Below are 14,288 nucleotides of genomic sequence, written 5' to 3' on the forward strand. Positions count from 1 at the left end.
AGACTATTCTGCAGGACAACTGGGCCTTAGCCCAACCATTAAACATTTTATAAAAATATTTTATTATTTTCCAGTTACATGTAGAGATAGTTTTCAATATTTGTTTTTATAAGATTTCTAGTTTCAATTTTTTCTCCCTCCCTCCCCTCCCTTCCCCCCTCCCCAAGACAGCAAGCCATCTGATATAGGTTATATATGTACAATCACATTAAACATGTTTCTGCATTAGTCATGCTGTGCAAGAAGAATCAGAACAAAAAGGAAAAGCCTCAAAAAAGAAAAAAATAGAAATAGTATGATTCAATCTGCATCTAGATTGCACAGTTCTTTTGTTCTGGATTTGGAGAGCATTTCCATCATGAGTCCTTTGGAACTATCCTGGGAAGAGTCAAGTCTATCACAGGTGATCAGCACCCAGTGTTGTTGATACTGTGTACAGTATTCTCCTGGTTCTGCTCATCTCACACAGCATCAGTTCATGTCAGTCCTTCCAGGTTTCTCTGAAATCTGCCTGCTCATTGTTGCTTACAGCACGATAATAGTATTCCATTACATTCATATACCACAACTTATTCAGCCATTCCCCACTTGATGGGCATCCCCTCAATTTCCAATTCCTTACCACCACAAAGAGCAGCTATAAATACTTTTGTACATGTGGGTCATTTTCCCTTTTTTATGATCTCTTTGGGAAAAAGACCTAATAGTGGTATTGCTGAGTCAAAGGGCATGAACAGCTTTATAGCCCTTTGGGTATAGTTCCAAATTGCTCTACAGAATGGTTGGATCAGTTCTTAACTCCACCAACAATGCATTAGTGTTCCAATTTTTCCACAGCTTCTCCAACATTTATTTGTTTTTGTTTTTGTTTTTCTCCAATATTTATTATTTTCCTTTTTCGACATATTAGCCAATCTGATAGGTATGAGGTGGTACCTCAGAATTGTTTTAATTTACATTTCTCTAATCAATAGTGACAGAGAATTTTTTCATATGGCAATAGATAGCTTTGATTTCTTCATCAGAAAACTGCCTGTTCATATCCTTTTACCATTTCTCAATTGGGGAATGACTTGGATTCTTATAAATTTGATTTAGTTCCCAATATATTTTAGAAATGAGGCCTTTATCAGAAATACTGGCTATAAGAATTATTTCCCAGCTTTCTGCCTCCCTTCTAATTTTGAATGCATTGCTTCTGTTTGCACAAAACCTTTTTAATTTAATGTCATCAAAATCATCCATTTTGCATGTGGGAGATCATTTTTTACCTTTTACACTGTTATGAGAGCAGGGAGCAGCAACAGATTCACATTATGGAAAGTCTGCTCAATGTTCCAGCACATTGAAATGTTCTGTTAGAGTTTAGAACTACAGCTTTGCTATGAAAACCTAGGCATCTGGAGAGGATGGATAGCTGAAACTGCAAACATAAAAGACAAAAATGATTTTGAAGCCATTTCAGGAAGGGATTGTCCATGATTTCCAAATTGCTCAGTCACAATTCTTCTATGTGTCTAGCAGCAAAGCTTAGAATCCCTTCCTCCATAGCATCTTTATTCGTCTTTCTCCAAAGTTTTATTCCCTCTCTGCTATCAAATCAATGTAAGAAGTAGTGTGGAATAGGAGATAGCAGATAGCTGGCACAGTGGATAGAGTCCCGGGCCTAGAGTCAGGAAGTCCTGAGTTCAAATCCCACCTCAGACACATACTAGCTATGTGACTCTGGGCAAGTCACTTAACCCTGCTTGTCTCCATTTCCTCATCTATAAAATGACCTGGAGAAGGGAATGGCAAGCTATTACAATATCTCTACCAAGAAAACCCCAAATGGAGTTATGAAGAGTCAGACATTACTGAAACAAATGAACAACAACAATAAAATAGGAAAAAATGAGATCTGGAGTCCTATATCACACTGCTTCTTACATTGGCTTTATTCCTGCCAAATCCACTCTTCCCCTCCCCGCCCCCCCTTAGTCCCCATTCTCTTCAACTTGTCCATAGTTTCTGATCCTCTTGACCAAGCTCTTATCTCTTTCTTGGAACTCTTTTTTCTCCTTGTTTCCATACTTCCTTGAAGCTTTTGCTTACTCTATTGACTGCCTTATCAACATCATTACCAACTGTTCTTATTCCTAACTTTATGTGCTAATCTCAGGCTTTTTTTCTTTCTTGCTTCTTTATCTGTGAATTGATTCCATTTAATGAATTCACTCTCTCTGGTGACTATTTCCAAACCTGCCCTTGATCTCTCATCTGAGTTCTGACTACTTTCAGTACTTTTCCATTCAGACATTCTATCACCTCAAATTAAACATCTTCCCAAAGAAGCTTTCTTTTCCAATGTCTCTGTTTATATCCATGGACCCATCTTTCTTGCCCAGGCTTTAGAAATCTTGCAGTACTTTCACTTCTTTCCCTTTCATTCCCTAGATCCAGCTAGTCATTAAGTCTGATCTCTTCTTCCGTTGAAATTCTTCTGTGCTATTTCTTCTGTTCTGTATTTGTTCCTTCATTTCTAGTCACATTTCATTCTGTACTAGCAAAAGTCTTGCCATTGTCTAGAAGACCAAACCAAACTTCTTAAAGTTAGCTCTCTTTGCTTCCTAGAAACTTGGCCTGAAATTTGGGTATTAGTTGCTATCAGGAGAACGGAGGTTCTTGTTAGGTTCACTAATTAGGCTTTCCCCAGGTACTATTACTTGATGTCTAGAGCATTTAATAGATGATCTAGGGTGTTGTTTTTTTAAATAAAAAAATATAATTTTATTAAACAACATGCAATCTGGTAGAGTGCTTTGAGGGGTGGCCATCTTGGTCAGGACAACTTGGATTCAAATCTCTCTTTGAATGAGTACTGGCTATGTGATCCTGGAAATCTGTTAAATCTCAGAGCAATGCCGTAGGCAACCCTTTAAGTTACATAACTATTATAGATATGCATATGTGGAGGGATTTTCTTCACTTGGGAGCTCTCTAAACTGGACTTTATTAACTCCTGAAAATTAAATAACAATATGATTCATTAGATGGAAGGCACCAACTAATTCCCAATTCTTATCTATTGTATCTCCCCCAGCACTTAACTCAACTCTGCACACATTGAGCACTTAATAAATGTTTGTCGAATGAATAGAAGGATAAACATAGAAATATAGGAAGAAGCAAGTTTTAATGGAATACAAACACATACGTACAATAATAAAATGTAAAGTCCTTGAGAACAGAGACTGTTTCATCCTTTTTTTTGTAGTCCCAGCACCTAGCACAGTGATTAGCACACATAGTAAGCACTTATTAAATCCTTGGTGATTGATTGAATGTGAGACTTTCTCTAATCATTTTAAAAAATAGTCATTGCTGATTATTAGTTCTCTTTTTCACATCTAGTGGGGAAACCCCTTGACTAAAAACCCTGGGCCTTGCTAACCCATTTACAATTTTTTGATTCTATGTTTCTTCCTGGGTTTTTTCCCCCCTCCAGTTCCACTGGGACCTTAGAGCTTGGCCTGAATAGATTTCTGCTTTTCCAGAGAAAAACCCTTAGTGTAGAGAGGTTTTTAACTGTCTCTGGGCTCTTTTCTTCTGCAAAAATGGTTTGGGGATTCCCCATATGGTCATAACATAAAAGCCCCTTCCTATTCACTTGGTAGGTCAGTGGCACAGTAGCTAGAGTAGTAGATTTGAGGCCAAAAAAGCCTAAGGTCAAATTCTCACAGATACTTATTGTTATTTGGTATTTGGATGGAAAGATGAACTAGTTCTAGTTACCACCCTGGGATTCTAGTTTCCTCTAGTAAAATGCTTATTATCAACCACCTATGCTCTTTTTTTTTTTTTTTTTTGCAGGGCAATGGGGGTTAAGTGACTTGCCCAGGGCCACACAGCTAGTAAGTGTTAAGTGTCAGAGGCCAGATTTGAACTCAGGCCCTCCTGAATCCAGGGCCAGTGCTTTATCTACTGCGCCACCTACCTGCCTCCAACCACCTATGCTCTTAATACTATGGAGAACAACTTACAGACAAGGAGGGAATCTCAAGACTACCATTGGTGAAGAGGCAGCTCTGGATGTGTGACTTTTTCATAGCATAATAAGCCTTTAATCCACTCTGTGGCAAAGTAGAATCTCTCTAACTTCCCTAGAACTAAGTGGGCTATGTATCAGCATCAGTTCTTTTCCTAAGCTTTCTTTAATAGGGCTACTCCCAACAAATAATTATAGGGAAGGATTGGAGCTGTCCCAAGTGGTTGTCAGGATGCTGTTATTCTTCTCTCCTGACATCCTGTGTCTCAGTGTGTGTTCATCACTGTGGAGGAATATCAATCCTGACTTCTTTGCTGAACTACACACGAAGGGATCAGCTTTTTGCATTGTGCTAAACAAGGGAAAATAGCTGTTCCTAGAAGAATTTCCCTCAACCTTCACTTTTCCATTCCTTGTGACATTATCCAGAAAGCCTAAATTTTCATCCTTGCCACTTCTACCCACTGTGACATATAAAAAGTTTGAGAGACATAATTGTTGGGTAATTAATCATTTTATTAACTATGGCTAGTGAATAATTAATTAAAGGATGGCCATTTGACTATCTCTTGTGAACCCATATATGCCCCTGGAAGAGTGGGTGTTCCCAATAGATGACAATCAATTTTGATTCATTAACAATTAATAAGAAGAATTAATATTAGAATAAAAGATAAACCTATTCTAATAAGGGCTGGGGACCTGACTTCCATTATGTCACTCTTATTCCCAGACCACCCTCAGCCTTGGGCAATCTAGACAAAGGAGCTATCCCCCTCCCTAAGCCTAAGTAGAACACAATGGGCCTTACCATTTTGGAGGGAAAGTTGTCTGACAAGAAAGAGGAGAAAATTAATCCAATTTTATTATCAGTTAATGTTCTTCAGATTCTGGCTAAATAACCTACCAAAGGGGCTGATTTCTGAATGAGGAAATAGAAAAGGGAAAAACATTAGTCCTAATTCAATAATTGGCTATTAATATGAGAGAAATCATCAATTCTCTTACCATTGCTACTAGTTTTTCCCTCTGGGAGCAAGTGGGCAGATCTATGCCTTCTTTTACATGACCACTCTTCACATGTATCAAGGCAGCTATCCCATTCCCCTTAGTTAAACATCCAGACTGTCTTTGAGTGATTTTCATAAGGCATGACCTTGAGACCTCCCACCATCTTGAATGCTTTCCTTTCCATGCTCTCTAGATGATCAATATCCTTTCTAAAATATGGCACCCAGAATTGGCCATAGTACTTCAGTTGTGATCTGACTAAGGCAGGGAAGAGCAAGACCATCCCTTTCCAAGTCTTGATCATTATATTCTTAATTCAGCCTAAGATTCCATTAGTTTTCTTTGACTCAGATTGAACTTGTAGTATGGTAAAACTCCTAGGTCATTTTTAGGACACCCCCCCCCCGCCACATACACACATTGTACTTGAGAAATGAATTTGTTGTTTCTAGCCCAAGCATAAGGCTTTACATTTATCCCTGTTAAATTTCCTTTTACTCAATTTGTTGAATTGTTCTAGTTCTGTCAAGATTTTTTGGGATCCTGACTGTCATCCGTTGTGTTAGTTATCCCCCTATCCCCAGCTTTGTGTCTTCAAATTTGATAAACATGATAAACCTTTATCTAAGTCTAGTACAGTGCCAGACTAGTACAGTGCCAGACAGAGATTCTAGGGGAGTACTGCATTGGATATTGTCTTCCAGACATCAAGCCATTAATGACTGCTCTTTATGTATTCAACCAGTTCCTATCCACTTCATTGTACTGGCACCCAATCCACCTTTTTCCATCTTATCCAAAAAGATAGCACACGAAACTTTCTCAAGTATTTTGCTAAAATCTTTGTAAGCTATATCTATATCACTCCTTTGATCTGGGTCTAATGATTATATCAAGAAGGGAAATAAGGTTAGTCTGACATGACCTATTTTTAATGAAGTTGTGTTGGCTCTTTTTCCAGATGTTCACCGATGATTATGTTAACAACATATTCTAGAACTTTTCCAGGAATGAAATTCAAGCACCCTGGGCAATAATTTGCATGTTCTATTTTCTTTCTTTTTGTTGTAAAACCAAATAACATTTGTACTTCTCCCATCTGTGGTACTTGTTCTTTTTTCTATACCTGTCAAAAATCACTGACAGTGGTTCAGGAATCATGTCTTCCAGTTCTTTTAGGACCCAGGCACAAAGTACAAACATGAACAATGTAATTTGAACTCATCAGGAGCAGCCATCTCTCCAAGGAGCCATCTCACCACTTACTTTGAATATTTCATATTTCACATGTCACATTTTATATGTCATTTTTGTTCTGTCCTTTCCAGTTCAAAGATTATTCTCTTTGGTAGAAAAAAAATATAACTAAAGACATATGTAGTTTCTTGTTCTATCATCTCAGCAACCCCAATAATGATCTCTTCCTTGTACTTCCTCTTTTCCCCAATATAAGTTTTTAAAAGGAGCTTTTCTTAGCTTCTCCTGCCAGCTTAAATTTATTCTGTTTTGCACTTATTTTTTATTCATTTATCCTGTATAAGTTTATATATTTATGTGTACACATTACACATACTGAAATAAATATTCCCCCAGTAGAATGTAAGCTCCTTGAGAACAAGATTGGGGCAACTAAGTGGTGCAGTAGATAGAGTATCAGTCCTGGATTCAGGAGGACCTGAGTTCAAATCTGGCCTCAGACCCTAGCTGTGTGACCCTGGGCAAGTCACTTAATAAAAAAACAACCAAAAAAAAAAACAACCACAAAAAACAACCAAAAAAAAAAACCAAAGCAAGAGAACAAGATTGATTTTTTGTCTTTTTTCTCCCAGTGCCTAGCCAAAAGCCAGGTATACAATAGACACTCAATAAATGCTTGCTAAATGATCGCTAATTATTAAACAAATACATACATTTGCCATGTCCCAAAAACTCTGTATGTTTCATTCATTCTGTGTTTCATTCTGTACCGCTGGTCACCCATCTGTGGGGAGCTGGGTAGCATGCTTCACCCTTGGCCTTCTGGAGTCATGGTTGGTGACTCCAGAATCTTCATTCAAATTCTCTCTTCCATGCTTTCCCCATCTGTTTTCTATATATGCTCAGCTAAGGAACATATCCACATAATACTTCAATGTTTATTCACTCCCTCCCTCTTTTTTAACCTATCCTGTTTTGAATAAAGTATACTCTTCCAGACCCATATTCGTTTTCGACTGGAATTTTATTTTGTACATCTCCATTAATAAGAACATTAGACCTTCTTTTGTACCTTTCTAATAAACTTTTCATGCAATCATTTGTATGATATTATTTGAATATATGTCTCATCCCTATATGAGCTCCATGGGGCAGAGATGATGGATGTTTAGAGGTTTAGAGGAGGTTTAGAAGTTTACTTTGTAAAAAGAATAACTCAAATTTCTAAAGTGCTTTAAATTTACTGATAAGGAAACTGAAGTTCAAAAAAGGTAAGAGACCTACCCATGCACAGACATAGCCAGTAAGAATGTAAATAGTTTAGCTTTGTGTGAGAGCTACTATGTAACTTTTCTTTCAATTTAAATAGCTATAATAATAGCCTGCATTGACATGGCACCTTAATTTGCAAAGGGTTTTGCATGGTTTTCTCTCAATAGAAATTGCTGTAGAGGGAGACAATATGCTAGCAGAGTCTGTCTTAGAAAAAGGAATCTCTAATACCATTTAAATTGATTCTTTCTTCATCAAGGTGAGGACATGTGAGCAAAGAGCTTCCAACTAATGTCTCATGTCTTTGTCTAATGTCAATACAGCCCCAAAGCAGAATCCTTCAGTTTATAAAAGTCAGCGCTTTCGTTGTACAATTCTAGCCACTTGAGCTTGTCTTTTTTAGGTCGTTCACCATTATCGTCCAGTTAAGTCCCCCCCTTTTTTTTTCCTTTTCACGATATTTTGAAAGTAAGGTTCTAACAACAGAATTACTAGATACAATAAGTTTTGCTATTCTTATCCATTTCTATGTTGGTCTCCAAAAAGCTTTTAGCAGTGTACAGTCAAAAAGACTTAATTCCTCAAAAGTAGAGCAGTAATAAGAGATACTCATCAATAATCACTCCATTTAGATTCTTTTTCATAGTGGACATCAGCATGCCTACACCTTAGCTATTCTTTGTATTTATGCTTTGTGCTTTCAAAGTGTTCTTGTTGTGGCAATGATTTCTGGGCACATGTTAGTCTTTTGGATCACACTTTATTACACATCTCTGACCTGAATGATATTTCTTTTCCAAGTACCCAACAAACACTAATTTAGCAAGTTAATATTACTTCCATTTTAATTCTTGAGAACAGAAATATATTATGGAAATCATTTTTGCCAGTCCCTCAATAAGAAAGATGCAAGACAGAGACAAAAAAAGCAGCATGGTGTTCTATAATAAAACACCTTGCAGCACTCAAAGGCTGGTAGGAAGGAGAATGAGAGTCTTGTCTCCCTTCCTCCTGGGTCCCCCACCTTGCTCCCAAACTTTGCTATTTATTAGGTGTATGAAATTTGACAACTTACTTAAATCTCTCTGAGCCTCAGTTGCCTCATCTATAAAATGGAGATAATAATACCTGCCTTGCTTGAAGGAAGAGACTGGACCAGGTGACTTCAGGGCTTTGTACCCATTAGGTGCTTAACATATGAAGGGCCTGTGATTTTATTAGTGCAGAAACCTCATCCATGGGTTGAGGTTGCAAACCATATAATTTAAATCCTAGAGAATTGCCCCTCTAAGGTTAAGTGATTTACCCATTGAAACACTGCAAATGAGAGTTAGAGTCAGGATTTGAACCCAGGTCTTCCTGATTGCAAGTCTAACCCTTTATGATCTTGCCTGTCACAATGTGAAAAAAAAAAAAAGAAAAATAGAATGAAATATAGAGATATAGAAAGCAAGTAAGTGTGATGAAAAATATGACCAGCAAAACTGGAATAGTGTATACATTGACTAAAATTATATGTGCATTTGTGTGTTGTTTATGATATATATTAAAAGCATATACACATGTATATAGATATATAGCATATATGTATATATAGTATACATATATGTCAGAGGGGTGTTTCATGCCTCTAATTCTAATTAATGTGATTTACATGTTATTTTATCTATACCTGGATACCTTTATCAGATGAGACTGCCTCTTTGAGTTATAGAATCAAACAAATGTGTAAACTAGGTGTAAACAATTCCTAAACACATCTATTGAATCAATTGATCAAAAGCATAAACTAGCTTTGATTGACATCACCTCCCTCAGCCTTCCCTGCCTCCTTTTGTGGGTTATCTCTCCACCCCCACCCCATCCCCCCATTAGAGTGTAAGCTTCTTGAAGAAAGGAGCTGTTGGTCTTTTATTATTATTACTAATTGTATCTCCCAGCACCTGGTGCAGTGCTTGGCATATAGTAGGTGCTTAATAAATGTTAATCAGATAAGATTGGATATGGGGACTCATAAGCAATAATATTAGCCTCAGAGTTGCTAGAACCTTGGCATGAGTAAGTGGTCAGCCACCTTCTGGGGTTTTGGGCCACCAAGTAGAATAGGAATTAAGGGCAGTGATCTAAGGAAGGCTACATATATAACAAAAATTAAAACTTCAGAAAGATCATGAAGGGAAAACAGAAAACATATATATATATATATTCTTTGCCTGGTTTGATTTTGTTTAAATGGATGCTGTAGTAAAGCATGGGTTTATGTATGATTTATTCCTTATTTTTTCCCTATTTATTTGCTTATTTTTATTGATGGTGATTTACCTTATAATAAATTTCTTTTAAAAAATGAAGTCAATCTATTTCAAGAATTCCTCCTTTCAAAACTGACATTTAAAAATGCACTGTAATATTTGAAAAGCTATGGTATGGAAAGGGCATTTTCTCCTTCATTTTGTTAATGAGCACCATGGAATTTAATTTTGTTTCAGCTAACCACCTCTAGCTATTAGAATGTTAATCTGTTTAAACCCATTCAGCTTCACTGGTTCCTAAGTCTATCACCAGGGGCTTGTATATCAAAAAGACTCCAGCTAATACAGTTTTGAGAGAATACACACACACACACACACACACACACACACACACACACACACACACACACATATATGTGTGTGTATATATATATATATACACACACACATAATGCTATATCTGTCTATCTATCTATCTATCTATCTATCTATCTATCTATCTATCTATCTATCTATCTATCTATCTAATTGGCAGGGGGAAAATTCCTATGGCTCAGGTAATCACAGAAACCCAAGCTATTTGGCAGGCAACAGTTTCATGTTAGTTTCTAAAAACAAACAAAAAACATGACTCATCATTGTCTGAATCACTGTGTGAGAGGAGTAAGGGTAGAAAGGGATGATGCAAAAGAGAATAGAATCGGCACTGTACAATATATTAAAGGTAACCCTCGATGATTAGAGTAAGTTTCACGTTATTTCATTACACTTCATTGCTCCTGGTTGTTTAGAACATCGTAACTAGGGTGGGGCCTGGTTACCATTTGTGGTGTGGTGGGTAAGGAACCAACTCATGTGGGGGAGGAGGTACAAATGTAGTGTCAGAAACATAAGACTTAGAACAAGTTGAGACCAGTGATGAAGGCAAAAGACAAGGTCTTTTTTTTTTTTTTATTTTGGCTTGATATAAAGAAATATGTTCAAACCATTGCCCTCAAGTATAATGGCCTACCTTGAAAAGTATTGATTGCCATATCAGTTTAAGTGGGGAGACTGGATGGTCTTGTCAGGGATACTACAGAGAAAATTACTATTCAGGTATGAGTTGGTCAAGATGGCCTCTAAGGTAACTTCCAACTCAATTCTGAATCTCTCAGGTACCAATCTGGGCTCCTTTTTCCTAACTGTTCTGTGTTTTTTTTTTCAGGGCAATGAGGGTTATGTGACTTGCCCAGGGTCACACAGCTAGTAAGTGTCAAGCCTGACTGTTCTTAATACATACACAATATATTAATACATTAGTTTCCTATATACCTATAGAGTGGATAAGAATATATATTGTGACAAGTAAAATCTAATGTGTGTGTCCTTACCCTACCCCCAGTGTGGGGGGAATCTAGCTAGGATTTATTTATAAATTCAGCAAACAGTTTAGGCTTTTTTTTGTGTGTGTGTGGGGCAATGATGGTTAAGTGACTTGCCCAGGGTCACCATAGCTAGTAAGTGTCAAATATCTGCGGTTGGATTTGAATTTAGGTCCTTCTGAATCCAGGGCCCATGCTTTATCCACTGCACCACCTAGCTGCCCCAACAGTTTAGGCTTTTAAGCATTTATTAAAATATATTAGAAGTTAGTAAAGAGAGAGAGAGCACATGTCTCAGAAAGAATGGAAAAAACTGGGTCTACTCAGCGCAGCAGCAGCCCTTCTTCTCCACAGCGGTCAGCTACGACCCCCGACTCCCCAGCAACCATGTCGAAGGGACCCGCAGTTGGCATTGATCTCGGCACCACTTACTCCTGTGTGGGAGTTTTCCAACATGGGAAAGTGGAGATCATTGCTAATGACCAAGGAAACAGGACCACCCCAAGCTACGTGGCCTTCACTGACACAGAACGTTTAATCGGTGATGCGGCAAAGAATCAAGTTGCTATGAACCCCACCAACACAGTTTTTGATGCCAAACATCTGATTGGTCGAAGATTTGATGATGCAGTTGTACAGTTGGACATGAAGCATTGGCTTTTCATGGTGGTGAATGATGCAGGCAGGCCTAAGGTCCAAGTGGAGTACAAAGGGGAGACCAAAAGTTTCTATCCTGAAGAAGTATCTTCTATGGTCTTGACTAAGATGAAAGAAATTGCAGAAGCTTACCTTGGGAAGACAGTCACAAATGCTGTGGTCACAGTGCCAGCCTATTTCAACGATTCCCAACATCAGGTCACCAAAGATGCTGGAACCATCGCTGGTCTAAATGTGCTCAGAATCATCAATGAGCCAACTGCTGCTGCTATTGCTTATGGCTTGGACAAAAAGGTTGGTGCCGAGAGAAATGTGTTGATCTTTGACCTTGGAGGTGGTACTTTTGATGTCTCCATTCATACCATTGAAGATGGCATCTTTGAGGTCAAGTCCACAGCTGGGGACACCCACTTGGGTGGGGAGGACTTCGACAACCGCATGGTCAACCATTTCATTGCCGAGTTCAAGCGCAAGCACAAGAAGGACATCAGTGAGAACAAGAGGGCTGTTCGACGTCTGCACACTGCTTGTGAACGTGCAAAGCGCACCCTCTCTTCCAGTACCCAGGCCAGTATTGAGATTGATTCCCTCTATGAAGGTATCGACTTCTATACCTCAATCACCCGAGCCCGTTTCGAAGAGCTGAATGCCGATCTCTTCCGAGGCACACTGGATCCTGTGGAAAAGGCCCTAAGAGATGCCAAACTAGATAAGTCACAGATCCATGACATCGTCCTGGTGGGTGGTTCCACTCGAATCCCCAAAATCCAGAAGCTTCTGCAAGACTTCTTCAATGGCAAGGAGCTGAACAAGAGTATCAACCCCGATGAGGCTGTTGCCTATGGTGCAGCTGTCCAGGCTGCCATTTTGTCTGGAGATAAATCTGAGAATGTGCAGGACTTGCTGCTGTTGGATGTCACCCCTCTTTCCCTTGGAATTGAGACGGCTGGTGGAGTTATGACAGTTCTGATCAAACGTAATACTACCATCCCCACCAAGCAGACACAGACCTTTACTACCTATTCTGACAACCAGCTTGGTGTGCTTATTCAGGTGTATGAAGGTGAGAGAGCAATGACCAAGGATAACAACTTGCTTGGCAAGTTTGAGCTCACAGGAATCCCCCCAGCACCCAGGGGTGTCCCTCAGATTGAAGTAACATTTGACATTGACGCAAATGGCATCCTCAATGTTTCTGCTGTGGATAAGAGCACAGGCAAGGAGAACAAGATCACCATCACCAATGACAAAGGTCGTCTGAACAAAGAAGACATTGAACAAATGGTCCAGGAGGCCGAGAAGTACAAGGCTGAGGATGAGAAACAGAGAGATAAGGTTTCTTCCAAGAATTCTCTTGAATCTTATGCTTTCAACATGAAGGCTACTGTAGAAGATGAGAAACTGCAAGGCAAGATTGGCGATGAAGACAAACAGAAGATCCTTGACAAATGTAATAAAATAATCAACTGGCTGGATAAGAACCAGACTGCTGAGAAGGAAGAATTTGAGCATCAGCAGAAAGAATTGGAGAAAGTCTGCAACCCCATTATTACTAAGCTGTACCAGAGTGCAGGTGGCATGCCAGGAGGCATGCCTGGTGGATTTCCAGGGGGTGGAGCAGCCTCATCTGGAGGTGCCTCTTCTGGACCCACCATTGAAGAGGTTGACTAACTCACCAGAAGAAAGAGCATTCCACACAGCTTTCCAAAAATTGAAGGACTCAAATTTGTAGCCAAGGCAGTGGCAGTTTAAAAGTTAACATTTAAGCTACTGCAAAAATCTGGGCATTCTGAATACTTGAATGTGTGCAGAGGGAGAGAAGTGAACAACATTGCACTTTATCAGTACTGTAAACAAGTGGAAATGCAATTCTTGTGCTGGAGAATAAAATCTATTTAAAATTGGCAAAAAAAAAAAAGAATGGAAAAAACTTAGCTCAGATCTATGCTTATATATATATATATATATATATATATATATATATATATATATATATATATATAAACCTTCTTCACCTGGCCCGTCACGCTATCAAAAAGAAAGAGTCACTTTTCAATTCAGTGCTGGTCTCAGGTGCCAGTGTGTCCGGACGTCGAGACGGAGCTGTTCTGCACACAGGCACCCCTATGACCTCTGCCATCCCTCCCCCTTGTGTAAAAACTGGCAATAAAGAAGGTCTCAAAAAAAAAAAAGAGAGAGAGAGAGAGAGTCCCACTCTGTTCGACTGGAAGCCCTCTGTGGAACCAGAAGTGGGGCAGTCCCCACACATAGCTCCAAGCTAATTGGCTGGCAGCATTCAAGTCCATTGATTAACATGACCTAAAGGTGGTCCATGAACTTCCTGGACACCAATTCGACTTTAGAAACCTCAGAAAGGTCATCTCATGCTTTCTTGCAGAGGGTGGGGGCCCCTGGTTCTCACATTGTCCTTTATGCTTCATGAAGAAACATCATTTCCTTCCATGAAGCAATAACATTACAGATATTTATGACTAATGTGAGATTTAA

General features: G+C 38.8%; 1 protein-coding gene across 1 annotated transcript; it reads left to right on the forward strand.

The window, feature by feature from the left end:
* Nucleotides 1-11,472: 11,472 nt before the first annotated feature.
* LOC122731324 (heat shock cognate 71 kDa protein-like) lies at nucleotides 11,473-13,698 on the forward strand. The gene has a single exon (XM_043971357.1). It carries the CDS (start codon nucleotides 11,511-11,513, stop codon nucleotides 13,449-13,451), a length of 1,941 nt encoding a protein of 646 aa, XP_043827292.1. The 5' UTR covers nucleotides 11,473-11,510; the 3' UTR covers nucleotides 13,452-13,698.
* The last annotated feature ends 590 nt before the right edge of the window (nucleotides 13,699-14,288 follow it).

Source organism: Dromiciops gliroides, chromosome 6, assembly GCF_019393635.1.
Source record: "Dromiciops gliroides isolate mDroGli1 chromosome 6, mDroGli1.pri, whole genome shotgun sequence".
Classification (NCBI taxonomy): Eukaryota; Metazoa; Chordata; class Mammalia; order Microbiotheria; family Microbiotheriidae; genus Dromiciops; species Dromiciops gliroides.

Bases quoted from the DNA above. Each gene is read 5' to 3' on its own strand.
- LOC122731324 (XM_043971357.1), top strand. From the start codon at position 11,511: ATGTCGAAGGGACCCGCAGTTGGCATTGATCTCGGCACCACTTACTCC.